At 43.6% G+C, this 27,589-nt stretch overlaps 1 protein-coding gene across 3 annotated transcripts in view; it reads right to left on the bottom strand.

The window, feature by feature from the left end:
* Nucleotides 1-27,589, bottom strand: part of PTK6 (protein tyrosine kinase 6) — a 172,340-nt gene that overhangs the window by 25,062 nt on the left and 119,689 nt on the right. For all 3 annotated transcript variants that reach the window (XM_086932807.1, XM_086932809.1, XM_086932808.1), the window contains exons 4-6: nucleotides 12,826-13,000; nucleotides 9,348-9,506; nucleotides 3,384-3,565 (exon numbers count right to left, since the gene is read on the bottom strand). In XM_086932807.1, coding sequence (XP_086788933.1) covers nucleotides 3,384-3,565; nucleotides 9,348-9,506; nucleotides 12,826-13,000 — 516 coding nt within the window. The remainder of the gene's footprint in view (nucleotides 1-3,383; nucleotides 3,566-9,347; nucleotides 9,507-12,825; nucleotides 13,001-27,589) is intronic.

The raw sequence follows: 27,589 nt of genomic DNA, 5'->3' as shown, positions 1-27,589 counted from the left end.
ATCCTTGCACAGAGCAGCATCAAGATACACCAGTCTGCTGACAGCAAAAAACTATCTCCTAAATCTCTTTAACCAAGACTCTAAGCCTTCTTCAAATGCATCCACACTTGGACGCCAGTGCCTTACCTCATGCTAAACCCCCCAATGAATAAATTACTCCCCCTCTTTGCCAGCAATGCAAAAAATGTGGTCATTCAGTAATGGCTCTCCAACAATCCTACTGGGCTTCACACCCCATCTGGCAGAACAGGCCAAAGCAAGACCCCTGTCTACATAAGCAACAAACATGCAATATCTGCCAGCCGAGGAGCTCCTATATTGCAGATAAAACACTACAGAAAGGTATGTTAAGAGTGTTTGCTCTGGGATTAACATCAAGAAGACAGTCAATACATTCAGCATTTTCTGCTGGTTCCACCCATAGAATATTTGACAGAAATGTGGCTGATTCAGAAGTGCCTTTGCTATATGGCCCTGACACACCCTGTTAATTAGCTGTTAATTTTAAAGTATATTAATTTGATGCAATCGACAAGCCATCTGGTTACATTAGCTTTTCTCAATGCATGTTCCTTCTTGTATAAACCTGTAACTCCAAACAACTCCAGAGCCACTTAATAGTCCTTAGGTCTTTAAACATTGTAGCAGGGAGCCATTTTGATGTTTATTGAAATGAGGGCCCCTCTCTGAGCGTTTGTAAAAAAACAGCAACAATTTGACTAACATTAAATTTGCAAAATATTTTTGGAGCGAATTTAGGGTGAGTCCTGAGGATTACTGGGTAACTGTGAAATTTAAGGTGGAATTTATCATTTGAGAACGGTATACACCCGTTACAACGCATCTTTTACTCCGCACTACCATTACAACGCGACTTTTACTCCGCATACCATTACAGCGCATTGCGCTGGGGGGCGCTCTAGGATAGGGAATAAGTATAATTTACTATCCAACACCTTCCCTAGGGTCCACGGGGACTGGAGTTAGAATAGTAAATTATACTTACCACTATCCAGCACCCCAAAGCGCTATGCGTTGTAATGGTATGCGTTGTAAAAGTCGCGTTGTAACGGTATGCGAAGTAAAAGTATGCGGAGTAACATGGTACATCCTTTGAGAACATTTGAATATCATTAATTTTACTGGCTGCGGGGATTAGCCCATAGGGATCCATTTTACACATCAAGCATTTTTGTTCACACAAATGCATAAGGAGTGTTTTAGCAAACGCAAAAGTAGTGAATCATTATCCCAAACTTGAGGAGGCCTGATGGGAGGAAATTGTCTCAAAAAGCCACCCTGGAAGAATTTCACAATAGAAACAGTTCAAGGAACTCCATTCTCTAACATGATTTTAGATCTCAAAACTGCTGGTAGATTAACATTTTAGATTAACATTAACATTCTGATATTAACATTTTGCAGAGCTCTGAAGGCCTGATGTAGAAGGCATGAGATAACTATTCAGGATAAGTATGTGACTGCATTCACATTATTATCCAATACTTCTTCCTGCTGTATTGGGTACTCCTTGCCAAATCTCTAGATTGAACCACTATATCAGTCCCGTCCTGAGACAGGAGGCATTAACCAGATTCCAGGATATAAGGAGCCACATGGTCAGATTCAAAGACCTAGGCTCATAGTGGAGAAGTCTGTATTTGTTTCTAGACAACAACTTGCAAAGAGTTTTGAGAAATTGTGGGGAACCTCAGTAGCAGACCTAGTTGGTATTTCTATCTGGTCCACAAAGGGGCTATCAAAATAATCTGGAGACTACCAAAATAATCTGGCATCATGATATCTATATCTGTCTATCAGAGGGGGAATCAGGATGAAGGCTGGGAAAACTTCAGGCAACTATTTGTAATAAATGATTGAAAATACGTCCATCATTTCTTCCTATAGATTTCTGAAGTTGAAGGAAATGTGTTGTGTATTTGTGTAAAGAGATCCAGGGATGACATGACACAATGAAGGACTAGAGTTCATCGTTTTGACCTTGTATGTTTTTGAGGTTCAGCATAGGTCAATCACATTAAATGTTAAGGCCTATAAGAGGTTCCACAAATAGGTTGATGTCCTGTTTGGTATTCAGCATCCAGTTTCTGAACTTCTATGGATAGGTAGGTTTATATTGTTCCACTGTGCTTCCTAATGCTTAGCCTCATGGTGATATGATCTTTTTTGGTAAGGATTGGATTGTAGGTATTTTGTGGAACAACCCCTTTAAAAGCTAATCGGGCTGCTATCAGTTCTAGAAGATTGACATAAAAGCCCATTCGCTGACCTAAGGTCCCTGATTTAGAAAATATCTTCATGATGATATTAGTCAACAAAATATCTACCAGTAATGTCTGTAGTGAGGAATCCAGTGTAAGCACCAGTGGGAAATCCTGGTAAGAACATCTGGTGAAACCACGTACAACATTCAACAAAATAAAAAAATATAAAAACTTTGCTAAAAAATAAGAAAAAAACACAACAAAAACCGGAGCAGGAGCTTGTTAAGGAAATTGAAGATCCGACACTGCCAAAAGCCTATTTTAGCATTGTAACAGAAAGAGTCACCACGTATCACAGGACAGGAGTGTATTAGAGCTAAAGAAAAAGGTATGCACGTATGGCTGCTTCGAAAGAGATGAGCGAGGCAGTAATATGAAAGGTGACAGGCTTGCAAGCTATTGGTCCCATAGCTCATTGTGCATAGGGAATCAAGATAAAAATCGCTCTTGAGGTCTTATAAGGCTAAATACACCTGTGAGAAGCAGCCCAGCCGTTTAGGCAGCACTACTCCTTTTTGTACAAGACTAAGTCAAATTCCATATAGTCCTTTCTTTATTATCATAGCACAGATAAGCAAAAAAGTGGGAGCTGAATGCTATTTAAAATGATAACCACTGCATTTCCTATGGATTGAAGCATTCATTTTCAAGGTTGTGTACAAGAGGGAACAACTTTGGAACTGTGAGACATCAAGAGCACCGGAGCTGAAAATGTTTAACATTTTTGCACTGGGTAAAACTGATCTCCATTGTATGAACTGGTGATCTTCACATCCGACAAGTCCAGAAAACAATCAACGGGATGCCTCACTACATTGGTTCAATAATGCGTAATGTGTTAGTCAAGTGAGCGGAAATAGGTAGCAAGACTTCCAAACCCGTGTCTTGCTCTTTCGAGGAAATGTTTTCTCAGTGGAGTTAGAGCCAAACATGTCTCAAGCAGGTACAAGGTATTCATCTGGATACTTTTTACCATTACAGGTTAGACATTTTTCCCACACTTAATAGAAGTATGTACATAATGTCCTGTTTCAACATTAACTTCAGGGCCACCCGAGTGATCTATACATATGATCCCACCCACTCCACTTCCCGTACCTTGATAATGCGAGCCATCCCGAAGTCAGCCACTTTGCAGAGGTTGTCCTTCCCAACAAGAATATTTCTTGCAGCCAGATCCCGGTGAATGTAATTCCTGGACTCAAGGTACTGCATGCCGTCCACCACCTGGTAGGCCATGTCCAGAAGATCACTCGGTTGCAGCCGCAGGCCCTGGGGACCTGGCAAGAGGAAGCATGTCATGGAATGTTTTCATTGTGCAGTTGTATCAAAGATCTGATAGCATTTATGGGAACATCTCCAAGATCATAATTTCTTACCTATACAACTTAACTTCCTGCACTATCAACATCATTTTAATTGAATTGGTAAAATTGAACGTAAAACTACCCGGCACAAATCGCATTTGTGTGAGCGGTTTCTTCAGCTAATGCACCAGATAGAGACATCACTGCTAAAAATGGGGTATAGGTTGTAGAAATAGTGTACATTTGCACTTACTTTTACCTGTCATATTGTTTTACAGATGCTATTACTTCCCGTTGTACCTTTTGGTTCGCGCTGGTCTTGTCCTAAATGGTGCTAGTGCAAAGATGGTAGGGAATTAATTGCATTTGATTTTAGAACTTGGATCCAAATCAACTCATACACTCCAGAACAAGTTTTGAGTGATTATGTAAACCTAAGAAAATTGCATCTGTTCGCACTTCATACACAGTAGAAAGAGAAGCATGCATTAGTTAAATAAAGTGTGCCTAGTGGGGAAGATCAGCACTACCAGGGCTTAATTTGTTTTTAAAAAGTGCAGAGGCCCATAGTTCTACTAAGGAGCCCTCCACCGGTGCTACAATAATGGCAGCCTTGCCCAATGTCAAGCACTGAGCACCACCAAGAGCACTTCAATGATGCTGCAGACAAAGTCAGCAATGGAAAGTTGAAGAAGGTGTTGTTGATGGACAGTGTTAAAGGCTACAGATAAATACTGTAATAACAAGGGGACCTGTGTCTTCTTTATCTGTGATTTGGAGTGTGTTTTTGACTATGTGGGTGGTGGCAGGTTTGGGACTGTATTGGGGTCTGAATCAAGGCAGGATAATGTTGGAGAAGAATGGCCTTGCTGATTTTTATTTAGGGTTGAGTGGCATTTTGATCATGTTTCCTTGGAACAATATATGTGATTGATCAGAAGCTGGCCAGGTTTTCTGTATCCATGTTTGGTGTCTGGGAGAAGCAGAATTTGCCCGGCTTTGCAGGAGTTGGGAGAGACACGTTGACGATGTTAAGGAGTGGGCTGATGGCATCGTCAAAGAATGCTTTCACCTTAAACACTATGCCTGCTTGTGGCACGCACAGTTATGAGCGTCTCAGAAAAACAGGAGCAATGAGTGGTTCAAAGATTATTGAGACTCAGTCAATTTACTGGGACTCAGAAAGTGCTTACATTCTGCTGTAATTAGTGTGCACATGTCCTGTAGTGGGGCTGAGCCTTGCATTTATACAGTGTTAAGTTAGCATGAGCTTACTGGAAGTCTAAACACCATTTTACCTTTTGCTGTCCTTTGCACACGACACACACGTTAACTATTGTTTAGAGTTAGGCTGAGTGTTTTGCTTCACATGAGAATAACTTGTTTTTCGACATTGCTAGATTTTCTTTGTAAGCTTAGTCTGAACAGTGAGTGCCGAGGCCTTCAAGGTTATATCAACACTGTTGCTGTTGTTCAAACTGATCAGCGCACGTTCTAGCCATAACATATATGCAGCTGTTGCCAACTCAGATACTGGCGCCTTTAGTAATACACTATGTAGGAATGATTGAACACACTTGGAGAACATTTGTATGCTGAGAGCTTGTGCAGAACTCAATGTGATTCACTCCTGCTAATCTTTGAGGTATGGGGTCGCCTAGGCCTAAGCAAGCCTAAGAGACCTTCTTTAGTTATAAAATAACCTACTAGCAAGGGAGGGTGAAATATAGGTATATATTTAACCTGTTTCCATTTAGCATTATAACATGCTTTCTCCCTTTGTATTATATGGAATAGTAACTATGCTGACAATCTTATTTCTTATCATGTCTGCTTGTATTAGCTAAGATGCTGCACCTGAGATCACGGCGTTAAAATAAACCTTTTAAACTTGCTTGTGTCTCCCTTTACTCCCTATTCTGGACTGGTATGAGAGTATAACGAAAGAGTGCTCATGTTCCCACCTTACCTGAGGCATCCTAAGTCACATGTTCTGGGTCGTCTAATCATTGGTTACTTTGCTATAGGACGAAGAGCTAATGAGACACTGATGCTAGTCTGGTAGGGGATTTTGGGTACTAAAGTGAGTTTTTGGCACACCCTAATTCACTGAGGTCCTGAGTCTCTGTGCACAGTTCTGTGCCTGAGCAGAATCCCTGCAACAGTCCTAAAGGCACTGGAGAAAGGAGAACCCAAAAGAAATGAGGGAACTAAAGAAGCACAATCAGTAGAAGAAATCTAAAGTAGGCTGTGTTATGAGCCAGTGGCTGAAAGAAGCAATTATTCTCACACCTCTAGGGGCAGAAAGGTTTGCTTTTGGCCAGGAGTATTCAGATAAGAAGTCAATTTTTCTCACAACAGTGGCTCTTCCACATGTATTCCTGGAGTCCGTCTTCTCCCCAAAAGATATCCTGAGCAGATGGTAAAGTTCTTGATTGTGTCTTGCAGAGCAAGGGTTACATTTTTTGGCATCAACATGTTGGGTTCCCTTATGTGGCTAGAGGCCCCCACGCCTCACCTACTTTTTCTCAGTTTACACCTACACATGCAGTGCAGACAGATAGTGGGAAAATGGGTGGGTTTGCCTGGACCCCGGCCTTAGCTGGAATTATCAGTACTACTTTAGTACTGATATTCTCAGAGAGGGTCCTCGTCCCGTTCATTCCAACCAAAGCTTTACAGCTTAGCCAAACAGCCTCTGCTGGTGAGTCTGACCAAAGTGCACCTGAGCTTGTGAGCCGGCACTTTTGGCATCGTTCTGTAGAACGGGTGTAGAGAAGATGACGTTCTGGCCATACAGAAGACACCCGAGGTGACGTGATGTTGGAACCAAGAGATGCACCTCGGCTCTAACCATTGGGCAGCGAAACCAGCTACTCTGCACCAAGCAGATGATGAGGAGCAGTGACTGATATTTTGGGAGACACAACTAATGAGAATTAATGTGATGAGGATGTAGAGACCTTGGTCTTACCCTGGTAATGTTTCAGAGCCACTGTCAAAGCTCTGTAGACAGCAACCTCTGCATGGGTAGGAGAGGGAAAAGACCATAAACATCTGTTTAATGGGGAATTCCTAAATTGCCTTCAGAATGACAAAGGCTGGGTATTAGGATATCTTATTCTCAGTGGAGCTAGTATCATGCTTGAAATAGAGGTGGGTGAGCCACTGAAAGCTCCCGCCAGGCTTGAGTCACAAACCCGGCTCTAGCTAAGCCCAAGGTTCTCTTGGACCTTCAAGCCTAAAACGAGCCAAGCTTTAATGTGGCTTCAGCCTGCCACAATGTTCTAACCTGATGTGCCAAGCATGAAACTAAAAACAGGAGAGGGGAAATAGATACCCATCTAGTGCCGGATTTGAATAGACTGCAAGGTTGTTCTGTGTAACAATCTAGGCCATATACAGGGTGCGTATGACAATGGGTTCACAGTTTAATTCACTAATGGCATGGTGGGAGACTCAAATACATTAAAGTTCATGTTCAATAGCTGTCACTTAATAAATGCCTCCCAATGAAGTGATATAGTTTGACGTACTAAGCTGAAACATTTCTGCATGATAAAGAAATGCAGATTTTTAAATTTGAAGAGTCTTCATCATATTTTTAACTGGTGTTTGTTGCAAAGTTTACATGCCATCCATTATGAGGGCTTGCGTCATGCATGGTCTCTTAGAGCCCACTCCCGCCCTCGACTCGGATTGGCTGTGCTCTCCCTGTTCATTTGTTAGCTCGCCCATCATTAGCTTGAAATAAGACAGAGAGAAACTCACTAATTTAGTAAGTGAAACAAACTCAGATTTTAATATCGGAATCTCTTTTTAAACTATAGTTGCCACTGTTGCATAATCTTCAGAATTGTGCATTTTTCTACTTTAAGATCTAGCATTAGTCATAATGTTTTGATTTTAATAGACCTATATGTATAATATGCTTACTTTTTGGGACTTTCAGCAAGCCTTCTTCATCGATTGGTCTGTTGTTATGTCATTCACATGTTCCTTTCATCCACTACAATACACAGCAAGGTGCAAAGGGTCAGCCCACTTCAGCCATTCGCTAACTTCACTGTGAATTATGGCATTCTGCCCTTTCACAATGAGCACATCGAAACAAAGTAGGTTCTTGACTACCACTTGCTATGGCCACATGAGGCAAAACATTAATTTTGCTTTTAGCCCAAGTTTATCTTTAATATTGGCAAAGTCGTCACAAAATCCATGCCAAACGAAAACACCATTGACAATGGTGAAAGGCTGGCAGTCAACGCCAGACCGGTTAGCTTTGCTAATTCTTGTTATGCTATTTGTTTCAACAGTCGAATAGATTTATAACCTGTCTCAAATAAGTTTCACTTTTACCTCTTTGCCCAATTTCTTTTCAGAAATAGCTATGAGCCCCGTGTACTAAAGAACTTTGCAATCATAAAACCTATGATTCACAAACTTACAGGATTTGCAACAGCAAAAAGAGGAAGTCGCAATGTAGAAAAGATAAACTGCGACATAAAATTGCCTTTCTGCCCACAAAATACATATCGACAAATCAGGAGAGGGCATTAAAGAGTAACTCTGGGTGGTGAACTCTGCTCAATTCGCAGAAATTTCAGAATTTTCTGCACTCTGTGGAGCACATGGAGTTCCAAAAAACCCTGTTTATTTCCTAGCCAGAGCTTGTCAACGTCAGGTTGGCGAGCACGAGCGAGGAAAATCCACCACCCGGCAAGATTTTTTATCGCTTGCGAAGGTCTAGTTGATGAGCGAGAGTGAGAAAAATCAACCTGGCAAGATTTTTGGACACAGGTGGTTATAGATTTCTCAATGCGAATGGTCTCGGAAGGTTGCAACGACTCACATTGAGAAACCTTCGATTCACTTTGAGAAACCTTCGATTCACTTTGAGAAAGCTTCCTCTTGAGTAAAAAATCTACTCGAGCAGCAGACAGGAAGCTGCGTCCTCTTGTGCTGCGCATGTTCCAACTCGCGATGCTTTTACAGTGCGGGATAATCACCAGGCACTCAAAATCACAGGGAACAGCGCGAACTATTCCGAGGCTTATTAAAGAGGCTTCCCTTCCTCCTTGCTAACGCATCAATGCTTTTGCAACTTACCTCTCAGCAGCTTCAGCACATCTGTCAGCGACATATACCTCTCAGCAGCTTCAGCACATCTGTCAGCGACACATACCTCTCAGCAGCTTCGGCACATCTGTCAGCGACACAGACCTCTCAGCAGCTTCAGCACATCTGTCAGCGACACAGACCTCTCAGCAGCTTCAGCACATCTGTCAGCGACACAGACCTCTCAGCAGCTTGAGCACATATGTCAGCGACACAGACCTCTCAGCATCTTCAGCACATCTGTCAGCGACACATACCTCTCAGCAGCTTCGGCACATCTGTCAGTGACACAGACCTCTCAGCAGCTTCAGCACATCTGTCAGCGACACATACCTCTCAGCAGCTTGAGCACATATGTCAGCGACACAGACCTCTTTGCAGCTTGAGCACATATGTCAGCGACACATACCTCTCAGCAGCTTGAGCACATATGTCAGCGACACAGACCTCTCAGCAGCTTCAGCACATCTGTCAGCGACACAGACCTCTCAGCAGCTTCAGCACATCTGTCAGCGACACATACCTCTCAGCAGCTTCGGCACATATGTCAGCGACACATACCTCTCAGCAGCTTCAGCACATATGTCAGCGACACAGACCTCTCAGCAGCTTCAGCACATCTGTCAGCGACACATACCTCTCAGCAGCTTCAGCAGGTCCCCCTTTGGCATGAACTCTGTGACGATGTAGTAAGGATCCGCCTGCGAGCAGACCGCGTACAGCGTCAGGAGATGGCGGTGCTGCAGCCTCTTCATGATCTGTATTTCCGACTTGAAGTCATTTTGGCACATCATGTCTATGTGAGAGCAGAAGGAGACAGAGGATGAGATTCAAAGCCCAAAAGAGACACAGTAACAATGGACGGGGACATGCACTGGAGCAAGGACACCACACGAGCACAGACAGTGGGAAGCATATTTTGGGTGACAGAGACACAGATATTGGGTTCAGGACTCAGGGGGATATGAGGTCAGCAAATACATCTGATTCTATACATCCTTGCTACTGTCCTGTTTTTTTTTTAAACAACAGGGCTACATTTAGAGTTTGATCTGTAAGTAGTGTTCATTGTTCTCTCTGCTTTTTGATGAAATCTGATAATTATGCAGCAGATGGTGAATTATGTGGCAAGTCGAGGAAATAAATAATTATGCAGAAAATGAAGAATTCCACTGGCCCTGTCAGAATATCCATGCAATACCTTGGAGGGGCTTTAAAAACAGCAGGCCTCCCGTAAACATGAGCGAAAACACATATTTTGGATGAAAGCAATGTGCTTGTAGGGCCACCTAGCGGTCACAGTCGGGACTTCAAATGTTGGTGGCCCATTGGTTATTATGAACCAGGTACTATTATTATTATTCGCCATTTTTATTAAGTCATTAACAAAAATAAAATGGTAGCCAGCTGTCCTACGTTTTACTAGAATTCATATAATGTTATATTTAATTTATTCAAAGGTTCCCTGCATGATAACACTGCTGAGAGGAGGCAGGGTTGTTTATCTAGCCCAATGGAGCTGTCTCTAGTAGCGCTGTGGGTAGTTATGATCTGGCTTGACAAAGCAGCTGTCACCAGATACTTATGTGAGCCCCAATAGAGAGGAGCTTTGGCCAGGCCCACATGTTGGGAGCCAGGAGTACATGTTTGGATTGAGCAGAAGTTGCGTGTTTCCACAAAAAAGTGCTTGCACTCGAAGCAGCTGAGATCATTTTGTTTAACTATCTAGTTGCCTAAGCTTGCACTTTCAGAGGTACACACATGTAATTGGAATGCTATTAATGTGTCTTAGATATATACAATTATAGATGGATACCTGTGAATTACGAGGATTTTTATCACCGAGGGGTTCGGAGTGACATGAAATAGACGAGAGTGAAGCTCGAGTTGCCTTTGATGTCACTCAGAACCCTGAGGCAAAATCATCCCTGTAATTCACTTTTTACCCATCTATAATGTTATCTAATGTACGGCCCCCAAAATTAACTGCTCCTGCCTTCAACTGCTGTGCTGAGGCAGAGGATAATGGGAAAGCTATACGTAACACGCCCTCGCCTCCCTGAAGCAAATGCGAAAAATAAATATCTTACCTATAATCATTAATCAAAGCCCACCACCTTCCCTGCCTTCCTTCCCCCTCCCGCCGCTGTGCTTTCTACTTTCTTTCAAAGCAGATAAGCAGAATTGCGCTAGCAGGCTTTCAGATAGCCCCATCACCTGTTCTGGAAGCAGTGCTTAATTTGAGCCGGTGGTTTCCGGTGCTTAGCACCGGCACTTAATCACCAACACCAGTGCTTTTCATGAGCACCAGGACATATTCATTTATGGTAGGCATGGGAAGATCAAGGGCCAGATGTAGGTGGTCAAATAGCGAGCGCTAAGCGTTTGCAATCGCTATTTGGCTGCTAGCAATGTAGGTGAGTTTAAACCTACTAGCAAAATAAGGAATGGCAAAATTGCGATTCCTTATTTTGCTCTTGCATTTAAGGAATCAGAAATTGCGATTCCTTAAATGCAATGTAAGTAGCACAAAAGAAGTGCACTTTAGCCTTAAGGAATCGCTAATTACCACCAACTTCAAGTTGGTGGTAATTAGAGATTTCCTTTAAAAAAACACTTTTTTGCTTTTCTTAAAGTGCCATGTGGCACACATTCATGCCCTTAGGGCATGTATGTGCACCACATGTGCACACATGTACATTTCAGGGGTGCAACAGGGTGTCCTTTTGACACCCTGGCATCCTTAAAATAGCGCCCGCTATTTACGATTCACTAATAGCGAATCGCAAATGGAGAATAGATTCCCATTCATTCCTATGGGCCTCCAAGCCCATAGGAAGGAATGGGTAGGTATTCCTTATTAGGGAATCTCAATTAGCGATTTGTTATTAAGGAATATTAAGGATTCGCTAATATTTTAGCGATTTCTACCGACATTTATTTTGCGAGTCCTTAATAGCGAATCAGTAAAGTTCGCTATTAAGTATTCGCAAATTTTATTTTACCTACATCTGGCCCTAAGTGATTTGCTCAGAATCACAACATGTTGAGCTGAAGCCGAGACTCGAACCTGGTAGCTTTGGCCTTTACACCACATCCTCTCCCACCTTTTATGGATAGTAGTTGGCTCTGTTTTAGGCGGCGCTAACAGGAGAAATGGACTGGGGCAACCTGCCTCCTGACGAGTGCCCGACACTAATTATTGTACAAATTAACCGCTGCCCGGAAGGCTTTTATGATGTAGCATCACTGTGCAATGAGAGTCGTTATCAACTGTTGAAATGTCATAGCAGTGAGATATGACATTCAAAAACTGAAGCAAATGATAAACGTTCTCTGTGAGAGCCATAAATAACAACTAGAACAAGTATGTTGTTGTTCTCTAGCAGCAGCACAGGTGGGAGGAGGGCAGCCAATAATGTAAATGGATTTTTAGGTCTGGCTAACAGTGCAACTGTCACCTGACCTTTTAGCCCAAGTCAATATTATTGTGCAGGTCTTTGCTTCCACACAAATACATATCTATTCCCATGCTATTTACTTGTAATGTACATACCAAATTCTTTAAAAGCCAGACCTGTTGGCCTAGCCAATGCTTGTTTGAGTTATGCAAGCATAATTGCACGTAGGAGTCCTTACACAGTTTACCTGTAGTTCACAGAATGATTCCATTAATGGAGCTTATTCAGTCACATAATTTTTTGTGTGTCTGGTGTTTAGTCTGGCCTAATCAGGTGTATTTATTTGCAACACAGTAAAGTTAAAATACTTTGGTCGTGCTTAAAACATTCTTCTACCAGTCTTTTAAGGGTTACTCTGGTACTTTTTTGACAATGACTGTCAAAAAACAAACTTTGCGACCCGAACTCTGGCAACCTTCAGATTTTTGCACAAATAAAACTTTGCACAGCACTAGCCTCTAGTTACCTGAACAGTAGAGAAGGGTTATCCTTGGGTTGGGGACTTAAATGATAATATTTGAAAAAGTCACTGTGATTTAACTTTGAATGATAGGCCCTGCACCTCTGATCATTTTAAATTACAGTGCTTTCTTTCGCTGCATCTTACTCATCGAAGAAGGGCTTTGGGGAACTCTCGCCCAGCGCTTTACTCACCCGCTTTCATCACCTTGATGGCCACCTTGACGGGGACGCGACTGCTCTGCCACATCGCCTCATACACATCCCCGAAGTTGCCCGACCCCAGCTTCGTGCCCAGTTTGAACTCTTCCCTTGGTCTTTCCCAGATATCAGCAGCGTCTTCGGAGAAATCGTTGACCTCTGGTTCTTTCTAATGGACAATGAAATACATAAAAAAGTAAATCCTCTTTCAAGTGGTCAACCTCTACTGGACTGCCACTCAGAAACTGATCTAGTGTTGGGAGGTAACCAGAGTGAAGTCTGTCTGTGGATTCTCTTCCTTAGGTTAGCATATACTGCAGTATTCAGCAACCAGGAAACAGTACATCATGTATTTAAGGTGTCACAACTGCACCTCAAATGACTAAGAAGGAGAGGAAGTTAAAAAAATGCCATTAAGTATACCCCACAGCTGCAAATGGTAGTCTATGTATGTGCTCTATGAACCCATGATGTGAAATCAAGTGGTCTTCCCTCTATTGCCAACAGACACAAGATCATAGGAGCTCCATGTCACTAACCTCTGTTTCTGAGCACATCATGTATCCATGTATTGATATCCGGTCAACATTTTATTCCAATGGTTTTAAGTAACTTAGCAATTATTTATTAAACTTCTTCTATTTCTGAGCAAGTAACTTCAATTTGATAGACAAAAAGACGAAGCTTATGCTGGACGAGAATGTGTTTACAAGTAACACAACCTGTGGCAATACAATTGGCCATGTCATTTAAAAGCAATGTGTGGTCTACTGGCTTTGTTAATGCTTTTTAGGTCCAAGCCTACCAGACAGCACAGCTGGCCGGCTGCAAAGACATGTTGGGACAATGCTGAAAGCAGACCTAGGAATTAATTTCACCCATTGCTTACTATTGGCTTTGTCTTTTGTCATTCACATTTGCTTTTGTTCTATTTGCTGGCTTTATTTGTTTCAGTCTGTCCAGCATATATTTATCACTCTCATGAATCATAGACTCTTTACCTAGTCTCATTGGATCCTCCCATTCTTCCACCAGTGCTCGCTTTTCGGGAACTTGTTTTTTCTTTCATATGGAGCACTCCATGAGATTGCATTTGTTTTCCTGCTGTCTCCGTTAGGCTTATCTCCCTCCTCCACTACATGCCCTCCATGTTGCTCTCAAGCCTTGTGTGTTTCTGTACACACACTGCACCCCACTAGCCAGTTTCCCCTGTGTGCTTCTGAACGCCCCGCTTCATGTCTCCCTCTATCCTCCTCTCTCCCCCCCCATGTTCTACACTAGAGTGGCTGCTGATCAGCATGGCTAAAAGTTAGGGGCATAAAGATGAGATGAGTGTCACAGAGGGGAGTTGCAAAGAGTGGAGGGGAGTGGAGTGGAGTGTCATGGGATGGAGCGTCAGAGTGGCAGAGAGTGTCATGGAGGAAAGTGGCGCAGAGTGTAGTAAAGTGGAGTGATACAGAGTGGCATAAAGTGACCTAGGATGGGGGGTCATAGAGTGCTGAGGGATAGAGTGTAATAAAGTGGAGTGTCAGAGAGTGGCGTTGTGTGGAATAGTAGATTAGACTGTCAGAGTGAAGTGGCATAACATGTTGTGGAGTGGTGTAGTGTCAGAGTAGAGTAGCGTACAGTGCAGTGGCAAAGGATGGCATAAAGTGGAGTGTTGTAGAGTGAAGTAGAATAGAGTGGAGTGTCATAATGGAGTATCACAGAGTGGCGTAGCCGGGAGTGGAGTGGTAGAGAGTCATAGATTGAAGTGGCATAGAGTGTTTTAGAGTGGAGTAGAGTAGTGTGTTGTGTAGTATAGTGTCAGTCTAGAGTGTCAGAGTGGCGTAGAGTGGAGCAGAGTTGCATATAGTGGAGTAGAGTAGAGTAGAGTGGAATAGCATCAAGTGGAGTGGTGAGGAGTGGAGTAGAGATGCAGAGTGGAGTAGATTAGATTGGCGTGGAGTAGAGTGGTGTAAAGTGGAGTGGTGTAGAGTGGCAGAAAGTTTTAAAGAGTGGCATAGAGTGTCATTCAGTGGAGTGGCGTAGAGTGGAGTATGCATGATGTGGTACAGCACTACCATTACAGACAACACATTTTTTATTTAAATGAACATTACATTTGCATAGACATATAGTTTTACTGATAAAATTATACAGCGCACAAATAATAATGTACGGAAATGGCATAACTTAGTGTATTGATTTGCTTTGATCATGTTAAAATATTCCTTTCCATCACACTTCAGAATTACCCAAACATGTGCTTCATTTGTGGTTTCCTAATTCTGATATATTCTGATATATTTGCACAGTTCATTTACAGACATTTACATTTTGTGTGTGCTAGAAACAAGCCTTTCCTTTCACATCCCTAGATTGTTAGATACATTGTCTCAATTTGAAGTCAGGCAAATACCAAGCTCCCTCAGAAAACAGAGTCTGAAGTTTGACTTCTTTCTTTGAATGCACAGCAAATGTGACACGATAAGGATAAAACGCAAAGGCCTATTTACAGAAAGCAAGCACTCAAGGAGGAATTCAGTACACAGGCTATGCTCCACAGGAGGGACAAAGACATGCTGGACAGCCTACAACAAATAAACCCACCAAATAGAACGCAAACAAGTGTGAGTTACAAAGCCAATAGTAAGCAATGGATGAAATGCAATCTTAGGTCAGCTTTCAGAAGGCCCCCCTAGAAGTCTTTAGCAACGAGACAGCTGTGCTGTCTGGAAGTCTTCGACCCAAAAGGAGGCGTGATGATGCAGAGTCAAAGGAACAAGCATTGGAAAAGCCAACAGGTTTCGGCTTAACTACTTATTATTGACCTTGCTAATGCTAACAAACATGTGCACCTACAAAATGATGCAGCCACTTAATTTTGTAATATCAATGCCAACAAGCTGTTGACTTTACCAATGCTTGTTAAAGAATGAGAAAGCAGAGAAACGTTTTCCACTGCCCATGGGCAGGACATGTTTGATACAATGGTTCACACGCATTTCCTATAGTCTCACAATTCTCTTAACAAAGCCCCAGGGACTCTGTGGGGATAGACCATATTCCACTTAAAATGCTGATAACTGGGCGCTATACCAGTGAAACAGCACACGAATTACGCACCTTCCACAGAGAATAAAACCCAGGCGCGGCCTTTTAACACTTTTTTTTTTCATTTCAAGAGGATTTTATTGAGAGAAATAATGATCCAAATAATATCCAACAAAATACAAAGAGGCGATACATTCCAATATGAGCAAAAATGTGAAACCATGGGCAATATTTGAACAATAACAAGCTCAATGTAAATAAAATTGGGGAACAGGCACCTAAAATGAGGGTAATGAATTGAGCCAAAAGAGGAATACATTGTTCAGAACGTAGAACGTATCAGTCCGTAAGATGAGGATAGGGGCAGGGGGAGGTAAGAGGAACAACAGGAAGAAGGAAGGAGAGCAAGGAAAAAAAAAAAGCAGCAGAAAGAAGGAACGGGAAGAGAGGACAGGAAAGAGGAAGAAAGAAAGAAGGAATCCCACAGGAACAACCCAATGTAACGCAACTACCAAACAAAAAATTAGGTAGACATAACAGCAGGAAATTGAGGGACTACACCATTCGCAGAGAGTTCCATATATTCATCCAGAGTTGCCCAAACCCCACTAGAGATGGAAGGTGACAGGTGTGCTAGATCTACTGAAGTGTGAGCACTGCGTAAGAAGGAAACCCATGCCCACCAAGTGTGATAGGAGACAGACGAGAAAGACTTCCACTCCATAAGAATAACTTTGATCGCTACAGATAAAAGAAGGTCTAACAGTTGTAATTGTAATGGCTCAAGGGGAAGAGGTGTAGGAGCCGCCCAGGGGCCTAAAATAACTAAAGGAAAAGAGAGCTGGAGCTCAATTTCAAAGATAAGAGATAAATGTCGCTGAATAAGGTCCCAGAAAGATTTAAGTAAGGAACAATTATAGAACATATGAGGAAAATCACCTGCCTCAACACCACAACTCCAACAGAGGTCATCCTCTTTAAGGTTGAGAGAATGAAGACGTACCGGAGTCCAGTGGAGTAGATTGATCGAGAAAAACTTGGACTGTATTAAGGAAGGAGCAATTTTGTTACGTAACGCTAATTTGCCAATGGATTGCCAAGCTTCGGAGGAGATATGGTCCGTAATATTGTGATCAAAATGACGCGACCATTTTTGCTGTGCAATCGTCTGATCAGGAAGCGAAGTAGAGGATAGAAACCTATATATGTGGGAAGCAACATGACCCGCTTTGAGCCAGATAGAAAACAGAGAGATGGTGGACGAGGAGGGGTGAAGACGAGTTTTCGAGATCGCAACCTTGATTTTAAGAAAAGTATAGAAGTCTAGATTTGTTAGAGAGTGTTTGAGCGCTAAGCTAGAGAAAGGTAAGGGCTCACCAGACTCATTATACAGATGTTGTACAAGAGAGACACCCTTCATTGCCCAATACGACATGAGTGTGGGAGTGATATTGATTTTAATTTTGGAATTACGCCAAATGGAAGACCATCTAGTCTTGTGCAGAGGAAATGCCATTTTCTTGTCCACTTTCTTAATTGCGATAATTGTATCAATGATGATAGATCGGGAGAATAGAATATGTAGAGTGGAAGTAGTACAAAAAGAGGCAAGTGGTAAGGGAGCAGCTAAATCCTGTTCAATGAGTAGCCATAGAGGGACATGACGGGTTGGGGGAGAAAACCATAGGGCACCTTGAGAGGCCAAAAAAGCAGTCTGGTATTTTTCCCAATCCGGGAAGTTACAACCACCCATATCACAGGGTCTACGTAAATATTTGTATGCTAACCGAGCACGTTTCCCGCTCCATAAAAATTTGGAGGTGATACCATCGATTTCCCGAAAAAAAGAGTCAGATAACTTAATCGGAATCATGGAGGAAACAAAATTGATAATCGGCGTGATCATCATTTTAAGGGTTTGTAAGCGCCCCCACCATGAAATATGTTTTGGAGACCAAGTATCCAGAAGACGACGAACTTTAGCTAGAGTTTGAGACTCATTATACGTAACCGTGGTATGTAGTGTCGAACAGAAATAAATGCCTAGATATTTAAGATGGGTAGCTTGCCATTTAAAGCCAGCCGAGCCCATATGTGCAGGAAAGCAGTAGGCATTTAAAGGGAACATTTCTGTCTTGTCTTTATTTAGGGTATATCCCGAAACTTTAGAAAATAAAGAAATGGTGTCAGAGATAGCAGGAATGGCTAACGCGATATCATCCGAGAAAATGAGAACATCGTCAGCGTAGGCTGCAGTTTTTAGACAATGAGGGCCAAAAGAGAACCCTTTGATATCGGGGTGTAAATCAATCAGCCGAAGGAGAGGATCGATAGATAACAAAAACAAGAGAGGGGATAAAGGACAACCTTGTCTCGTTCCTTGGCAGAGATTAAAAAAAGAGGATGTAGAACCATTAACTCTAATATTAGCTTTAGGTTGGGAATACAAAGACATTACCATGTTAATAAATGGTTCCCCGAGGTTATGTGCATGTAAAACAGCTCGAAGAAAAGGCCAAGAAACCTTATCGAAGGCTTTCTCCGCATCAAGGGCCAAGGCCGCGGCAGGTAATTGGGATCGCTTGGCCGCCCCAATAATATGACAGAAAGTGCGAATATTATCTCTTGCTAGCCTACCTTTAACAAAACCAGTTTGGGAGGGATGGACTAAATTGGGAATAAAGGATTCTAGACGTTTCGCCAGGATTTTAGCAAAAATCTTCGCTTCCATATTGAGAAGCGAAATAGGGCGGAAATTCTTAGGGTCCGAATGGTCCTTCCCCTCTTTTGGGATCACCACTATGGTGGCTTCGGCAGCCGTACCAGAGACAGAACCATTACGAACAAAAGCGTCAAAGACAGCCTGCAACTTAGGAACAAGCAACGGGAGAAAGGTTTTATAAAATAAGATCGGATAACCATCAGGGCCTGGAGCTTTCCCCGACCGGGTGGCCTTGATAGCAGAAACTATTTCCTCAGGTGAGATAGGTTCATTTAGAGTGGAGCGATCTTCCTCTGATACTGATTGAATCGGAATTGTTTTTAAAAAATCTTGGCATTTGTCAAAAGAGGCTTGGTTAGAGGGGGTATACAATTTGTTATAAAAATCACGAAAAACTTCAAGAATTTCCTCAGTTTGGAATTTTTTAGAGCCATTATGATCCTTAATAGAAGAGATCTGAGAGGATCTAGAGGAGGAATCTTGGAATTTTAATGTAGCAGCCAGAAGTTTGCCAGCCCGATTCTTTAAGAGTAATTTTTTGGACTTTTGTGCTTGGAAACCAATATGAGCTCTTTTAGTGACAATTGTATTATATTTGTATTTTAGAAGCTTAATTTGTTGTAGGATAGTCGGATCTTTAGTATGTCTAAAGGAAGCTTCCAAAGTCTTGATTTCAGATGATAAATCAGTAAGTTCTTTTTTAATCGCTAAATTACGTTTGGACATGCATGCAATAACTTGGCCACGGAAAGTACATTTAAAAGAGTCCCACAGAATTATTGGAGAAGATACAGAAACCTCATTTTCACGGAAAAAAGTGTTTATATCCTTGGAAAATTCATCCACTTGGGTAGAGTCATATAACACCTCCGTATTAAGTCTCCAGGAACGACCACGTGGTTTCGGAGCAAAGGACGAAAGCGTAAAAGTGACCGCAGCATGGTCGGAGATGACAATGGGATGTATAAGCGGGGAGGAAGAAGCTGCGACAAGAGAAGAGTGAACTAGGAGATAGTCAATGCGAGAAAATGAGGAATGAGGGGAGGAAAAGAAAGAAAAGTCACTACCAGTGGGATTATGGAGACGCCAAATATCATGCAAATTAGCAATGGAGCACATGTTAAGCATCTGTTTGTGTGCTTTAGGCGGACGAAACTGAAAAGCGGAATTCCTGTCCAATAAAGGATCCATAGGTAAGTTAAAATCCCCACCCACAATCAGATTACCAGCATGTGGGGTATCATGCAATTTTTTAGAAATGGATTTCCAAAAAGCAGGGTTATCAATATTCGGAGCATAGATATTCATAACAAACAGATCATGTTGACCATCTGATAATTTAGATAAGAGCCATCGACCATCAGAGTCATGCTCAGAAGAGATAATCGATAAACCCGAATTTCTCGAAACCAACGTAACCACACCATTGCGTTTACCAGAAGCATCCGAACAAGACACATCCGACACCCATTCTTTCTTCAAAAATAGCGCTTCTCTACTAGTGATCTTAGATTCTTGAAATAGGACTAAGTCCGCTGAGAGAGATTTACAATAATCTAAGATTTTAGATCGTTTGACCGGATGATTTAACCCCTTAACATTAAGGGATAAAACATTTAAACCTGGCATATACCTGAAGGGGATACACCCGAAGACACCAATGATAACAGAGAAAAGACGAAGTACAAAAATATAGTAGACCAACCACAAAACAAACTAGATGTTACGGGAGCAACCATGTGGGAAAACCATGAAAAAAGAAAAGCCAGAAGGAGAGAAGAAAGATTAGAAAAGAGAGAGAAACGAGGCAGAAGGGGAGGTCTAAAAGAGACCCATAACATGCAAGGGAGAACGTGGAAAAGGCGAGTCGAAGACCCGTACTAGGAGCAAAAGTTGGTAAAGAAGAATAGCCCATTCTGAAAAAAACGAGTGACAGTGAACTAAAAAGCAATAGAAAAATCATACACATAGAAATACATTTTATAATGAGATATTATATTGCTATTAGAAGAAAAATACCACTCAGATTAGATTAACATTACCCCATCAAGCGCAAGAGCATGACTTAAATAACAATACTATAAAATGTAGGAAAAGCTGCATTATGTATGAAACATCTTAAATAACATATATCATTTTGTGAATAGAGGAACAAATAAGTACTGAAATCGCATATGAATCAAACCAAAACACCTAATTCTAACTATACTATAAAATGGAGTGACATAAGAGGAAAGAAAGAAGGTGTATGAGAACAGCATGGAGACACGAGGAAGAAACCGAGAGGGAAGATGAAAACGAGCATAAAGAAAAAGGAGAAGTCTACACCACGATACTACAATGCTACATAGTATAATGCAAATATAATAAGAAATGCTATCGAAAGGAGTAATAATACTTGAGTAAAAGATAATAAATCTGCAACTAAGAACTCTAAAAAGTGCAGGTAACTAGTAAGTATAAACATCAACAATATAAGTGAAACACACCGTAATAAAAATAGATAGGAGCAAGAAGAAAAGGAGTGGAAACAGAGGTACAAATACACACGAAATCAGAGAAGAGGGGTAAAAGAAAGAAGAAGAAAAAATTGAAAAGATCTACAAGAAGTTTCTCGAAGAATAATGAAGAGAAAAAAGAAGGCAAGGACGGATACTAGAAAGAAGGAGAACTATCAGAGTAGTATAGAAAGAAGAACAGAGATAGGACATACGATAGCAGAGGAGAAGTTCAACATGAAAACATGGCTGGAGAAAGAAGAGAAGGTAACCATGCAGAAAAAGACATAACCAGAAGTAAAGAGAACAATAAATCAGGTCCCTGAGGCCCCAGGAGTCTGCGTCGTTGCTCGTTGAATCTCCATCTCTATCTCTTCCTGGTTGTCCAAGAACGTTGTCAAGTCTGCCGGTTCATCGAAGATTCTGGAACGCCCTTTATATGTAATGCGAAACTTGGATGGACCAGAAAAGGAAAAAGAGATGCCCAAGTCAGTGAGACGTTTTCGAAGATTCAAGAAACCTTTCCGTCGTATGACCGTGTCTCTGGCAAAGTCTTGGGAAATGGATATGCGATGACCCTCCCAGTTGAGTTGTTTAATCTTGCGCATATGTGACAAAATCAGCTCAGTGTGTTGATGTCGTAAGGGCTTAAAAATGATTGCTCTTGGCTGGGTGGCTGCCTTAGAACGGAACGTTGGAACACGGTGTGCTCTTTCAATCTCAAAGTCTCTGTGGAAGGATAGTTGAAGTGTATCAGGAATCCAATGAGATAAGAAGTCAATCATGGAGGAGGATGATTTCTCTGAGTCCTCCGGTAGGCCAAAAATACGCAGATTAGATCTCCTATTACGGTCCTCCTGCTCCGTGAGGTCTCTGCGCATCGCCGCCATAGACCGCTCCATTTGAGAAAGGGACCTGGATTGCTTTTGCATACCATCCTCTGCGGAACTTATCCGTGTTTCTGTTGCTGATACACGTAGAGATAGGGCTTTAAAATCATTCCTGATGGCAGATACTTCCACTTGTAGTAAGTCAGTGTTAGTTTTGGTTGACTGCGCAATATCATGAACCTCATTGAGGCGCGCCAATATGGTGTCCAATGTGGAAGTATTGTCCGCCTGAGGTGATTCAGGAGTCGGAGAGACTGACTTAAGTCGCTTCAAAGAAGTGCCCGGGTCTTTAGAGTCTTTGCTGTTCAAGGAGCGACTCATAATGACAGTGTTGTAGCAGGAGACTAACAAAAATGTCACAGGGATAGAGTATAGCACCAGAGTTGCGCAAAATATCCAGAAACAGTGAAAAAAGAGGCAATTCACGCTCCAAACACGCTATGCTAATCTAGCGGTTGAAAAATGAGCATAAATAAACAGGAAGACACCTCAGGATATCGACATGAGCATCTCAATGAATCATGTAGAGAGAAAAAACTGTAAGCACTTTCAAACCCAGCCAAGCAGCAAGAAGTAACATTAGAAAAAAAGCATAAATGTTACCATTGTAGTCATCGTGTGAAGAAACCCTTAGATAGACACGAAAGACTGTTAAATTGTATCCGCGGCGGCGCCTCAGGGAGCAGATGACAGGAACGTCATACGCGGCAAAATGGCGGCCGCTCCTCAGAAATGCGAGCGCCTGCGAGGATGGAAGCAGAACGCATAATTCCGGTAGTTGAAATCGCGGAAAAACAGCGTCGTGGAGATCAGCGCATGTTCCGCCGTAGGTGTGTGGTTTTTCCGTTGAAAAGGGCACGAAGAAACGGAGAAAAACGCTCAACGGGATCAACTCACCCCGGAGCTCAAGCGCAACACGCCATATCACAGCGGCGCGCAAGCCACGCCCCCCGCGGCCTTTTAACACTTTGAAGTGGATAAAATAGACACCTATAAACTGCCAGACCGCCTGCCTCTCTATACGGTTACACACGTCCTGTTCTGGCCCCGAGTCCCAATGAAATACACAAACTGTCTTGAGATGTATATGTTCACTAATGAGTGTTTAGACAGCAGTGAGCATCTGCACAGGTCATTGTGCGCACTAGTGTCTCTTCTAAAAAAAGTCAAAAACACAAGGAACGCAACAACAATTACGAGCAGATGTGGGGCTGGTTGGGAGCTACCCACTCTTCTGTAAAATTCCTCAAATCAGCTTCCCAAAAACTGTCAGTTGCACCTTAGAGGCCACGTCATGTATGAATGTGCGCCATGGATGAACTGAGTGCCATTGAGCAGGGTCAAGGAAGTAGCCATAAAATCAAAATACCTCCCACTTGGAACCAAATCTCCAATAGCACCAAGCAAGTGAGCTTCAACCGCTCTAAAAAAAAGCTCTCTTCTCTCTTCCATCCAAGCCTCTATCCATTAATCTTTTCTCCCTTCCATCTACCTGTTGAAATCCACCATTTCTCCTTTACATTCTGTCATACATTCATTCTTTCATCCATAATTCAGTCTTTCACCATTTCATCCAACCATCTGGTCACACATCCATCATCTAGGCAAACATCCACACATACATCCATTCACCCATACATCCATCATTTGACTTAGACATCCATCAATTGATCCTTTTGTTCATCCATTCATCCACCCAGCCAGTTTCTCAGATTTCCATGTACTTTGACATCCATCCATTAAGCCTCCCTCTCAGATTTCCATTTACTCTGCCGTCCTTCACCCACCCATCCATCCCCTCAAATTTACGTTTGCTCTGCCGTCCTCTCGACCACTCACTCACCCATTAACCCTCTCAGATGTCTTTTCTTTTGCCCGCTGATCCATCCTTCTACCTCTCAGATTTCCATTTACTTTGCCTCCATCTATACCCTCAGATTTCCATTTACTCTGCCATCCTTTCACCCTCCCATCCTTTGATTCATTATCTTTATCCTATTTAGTCTGCTGTATTTCCATCCATACTTCCACCTATCAGACATCCATCCACTTAGATTCCATTTACTCTGCTATCTTTTCATCCAACCACCCATCCATCGATCCTCTTAGATTTCACTTTACTATGCCATCTTTTCACACACCCATTGATCCTCTCAAATTTCCATTTACTCTGCCATCCTTTCACTCATGCCCATATCCATCCATCCATCCATCCATCCATCTGTCCGCTCAGATTTCCATTTACTTTGCCACCATTCTTTCTCCCAACCACCCATCCATCCTGTCAATTCTCCATTTATCCTGCCATCCTTACACCCACATCCATCCATCCTCTCAGATTTCCATTCACTCTGCTATCCTTTCATCCACCAGTAAACCCATTGTCTCACCCACTCATCACTTCACCCACACTTCCTCTCACCCATTCAGCCACCCATCTTTTTATCCACTCATTCCCATCCTTTCACCCACTCCTTCTATCACCAACCCATCCTTTCGCCCCTTATCCTTTCAGCCACTCATCCATCAATCCATCCTTTCACCCACTCACTCATCATTTCATCAACCCATCCTTTCAACCACTCATCTATCCACCCCCATCCTTTCACCCACTCACCAAGCCATGCTTTCTTTCACCCACTCATGCATCAACTTGTTCATCCTTCTTTCCGTTTTCTATAAGCCAATCCCTCTTGTGTTAATACAGATATTTCAGTGCCTCATCTTGGTTATTGTACATGCTACTGATGTTGGGGCAAAACTTACATGTGTAAACTTCTGGGTTGATTTTACCCCTTAGGAGTTGATAAAAAATAGCGCCACGAATGTCTGTGTCAGTAACAAATGCTATTAATAGTGCAGACCTCTGACAATATAATTATATTTTAAGGTCTGTGTCAGCAAACCTGTTGTTAACAAGTCTTTGAAATATAGAGTGGGCTTTGGCTCCGCCAAGGGGGCTGTTTCCCTCCCACCACAAGCTATATTTGGTTGTTTGGTATACCATTCACTTCTTTTTGCCAGTTACTACCTGCCTTGGGCTACTTCTCAAACAAAAATGTAGACTTTGAAAGTAATGTGGTTTTCTGTAACCAAGGCAGCTTTTCTATACTTTCAGCACTCTAACTTGTTTATAACTCGTGAGTTCTTGTTCCTGGCAGTCTTGTTTTCAGGAGTACCAGATGGCACTGCGCTGAATGTTTCTCCCTGCACCAGATCTGGCCATCGCATGATGCTGCGCCGGTAGTCCCAAGAAGGATATGCTTGGTCATCCCCTTCCAGGATTAAACATTTAGATTTGCGGACAGCCTGCAATCTAATGGCATATTTGAGCGCTTAGCCCACTGAGCTATTTTAGCACTACACTGCACCCTGCATGTGTGTGTGTATGTGTGTATGTGTCTTGTAAAGCGCACTGCTGCCCTGAGGCGTCGTGGCGCTGTAGACCGCTGGGGAACCCGTCCTGGCTATCCCTGTGAGATGGTCCCTACTGGGTATCTCCAAGGTGAAACCAGGCATCCCCGGCGAATGTGGCGGGCCGTTGTGGAGATGAGGCAAGCTAATGCCCAGAGTTGCTGAGTGTGATCCCTGGTTAGAGTGGGCACCGAGGCGAGAATTATCGAGTCCGCTGAACCTGGTCCACGACCCTGTCGCGTCGGGAATTGAACCCTGGTCCCGGGCCGTTCTCTGCTTCCGGGTCTGCCGCCTCTAACCAGTGAGCCACACCACTCACACACATGTGAGCTATGACTACATGTTCTGCTCCATTAGGGTTCCCCCTCAAAAGACTCCTCCCTCTTTTACTTCTATCATTCATAGAAGAGCATGGACATCAAAGGTCAAATGGCGTGTGATGTCGCTTCCGCTACTCCTGGAATTTTGGTGAATTGACGTTGATGCACAAGAGACGGGTCAAAAGCTCCAAACTATCAGAGGAACCTCGCGGTCATCTGTCTGATAATCATACATATCTCTTCTCAAGTAATGCATCAAATCTTCCACTGGGGTGGCCCACAGTCAATCAATCAATCAATCAGTGGCACTTATAAAGCGCGCTACATACCCGTAGGGTCTCAAGGCGCTGGGGGTAGGGGGGTGCCGCTACTGCTCGAACAGCCAGGTCTTCAGCTTCTTCCTGAAGGAGAGGTGGTCTTGGGTCAGGCGCAGGTCGGTCGGGAGGGAGTTCCAGGTCTTGGCGGCCAGGTAGGAGAAGGACCTTCCTCCTGTAGTCGCTCTTCGGATGCGGGGGACGGCGGCGAGGGCGTGGTTGGCTGATCGGAGGTGGCGTTTGGGAGCGTAGAAGTTGACTCGGCTGTTGAGGTAGCTCGGGCCTTGGTCGTGTAGGGCTTTGTGTGCGTGGGTGAGGAGGCGGAAGGTGATTCTTTTGTTGACGGGGAGCCAGTGAAGGTCTCTCAGATGTCCGGAGATGTGGCTGGTTCGTGGGATGTCGAGGATGAGTCTGGCTGAGGCGTTCTGGATCCGCTGGAGTCTCTTCTGGAGCTTGGCGGTGGTACCGGCGTAGAGGGCGTTGCCGTAGTCCAGTCGGCTGGTGACGAGGGCCTGGGTGACGGTCTTCCTGGTCTCGGTGGGGATCCACCAGAAGATCTTCCGTAGCATGCGTAGGATGTTGAAGCACGCCGAGGAGACGTTGTTGACTTGCCTGGTCATGGAGAGGGAGGAGTCCAGGATGAAGCCCAGGTTTCGTGCATGGTCTGTCGGTTTGGGTGCGGTGCCCAGGGCGGGAGGCCACCAGGAGTCGTCCCAGGCGGAGGGTGAGGAGCCCAGGATGAGGACTTCCGTCTTGTCCGAGTTCAGTTTCAGGCGGCTGGTCGTCATCCACTCGGCTACCTCTTTCATCCCTTCGTGCAGGTTGGCTCTGGCGGCGGCGGGGTCGTTGGTCAGGGAGAGGATCAGCTGGGTGTCGTCGGCGTAGGAGATTATGCTGAGGTTGTGTTTGCGTACGATGGCCGCGAGGGGGCTCATGTAGACGTTGAAGAGGGTGGGGCTCAGAGATGATCCTTGGGGGACGCCGCAGATGACTTCGGAGGCCTCTGACTTGTACGGTGGTAGGCGGACTCTCTGTGTTCTTCCGTCGAGGAAGGAGACGATCCATTCCAGTGCCTTGTCCTGGATTCCGATGTTGCTGAGGCGCCGTACTAGGGTGCGGTGGCAGACCGTGTCGAATGCCGCGGAGAGGTCTAGGAGGATGAGGGCCGCTGTTTCTCCATTGTCCATCAGGGCTCGGATGTCATCGGTGGCGGCGATGAGGGCGGTCTCGGTGCTGTGGTTGGCTCGGAAGCCAACTGTGAGGGGTCGAGGGATCCGTTCGTCTCGAGGAAGGCGGCCATCTGCTTGTTGACGGTCTTCTCGATGACTTTGGCTGGAAACGGGAGGAGCGAGATGGGGCGGTAGTTCTTGAGTTCGGTGGGGTCCGCTGTGGGTTTCTTGAGTAGAGCGCTGAGTTCGGCGTGCTTCCAGCTCTCCGGGAAGGTGGCGGTGTCGAAGGATGTGTTGATGATGTCTCGCAGGTGGGGTGCGATGACAGCGTCGGCCTTGTTGAAGACGTGGTGAGGGCAGGGGTCGGTCGGTGATCCGGAGTGGATGGAGTTCAT

This window comes from Lissotriton vulgaris, chromosome 7 (genome assembly GCF_964263255.1).
Source record: "Lissotriton vulgaris chromosome 7, aLisVul1.2, whole genome shotgun sequence".
NCBI lineage: Eukaryota > Metazoa > Chordata > Amphibia > Caudata > Salamandridae > Lissotriton > Lissotriton vulgaris.
Note: the sequence above shows the minus strand (reverse complement) of the source record. Positions and strands in the feature narration are given on the sequence as shown.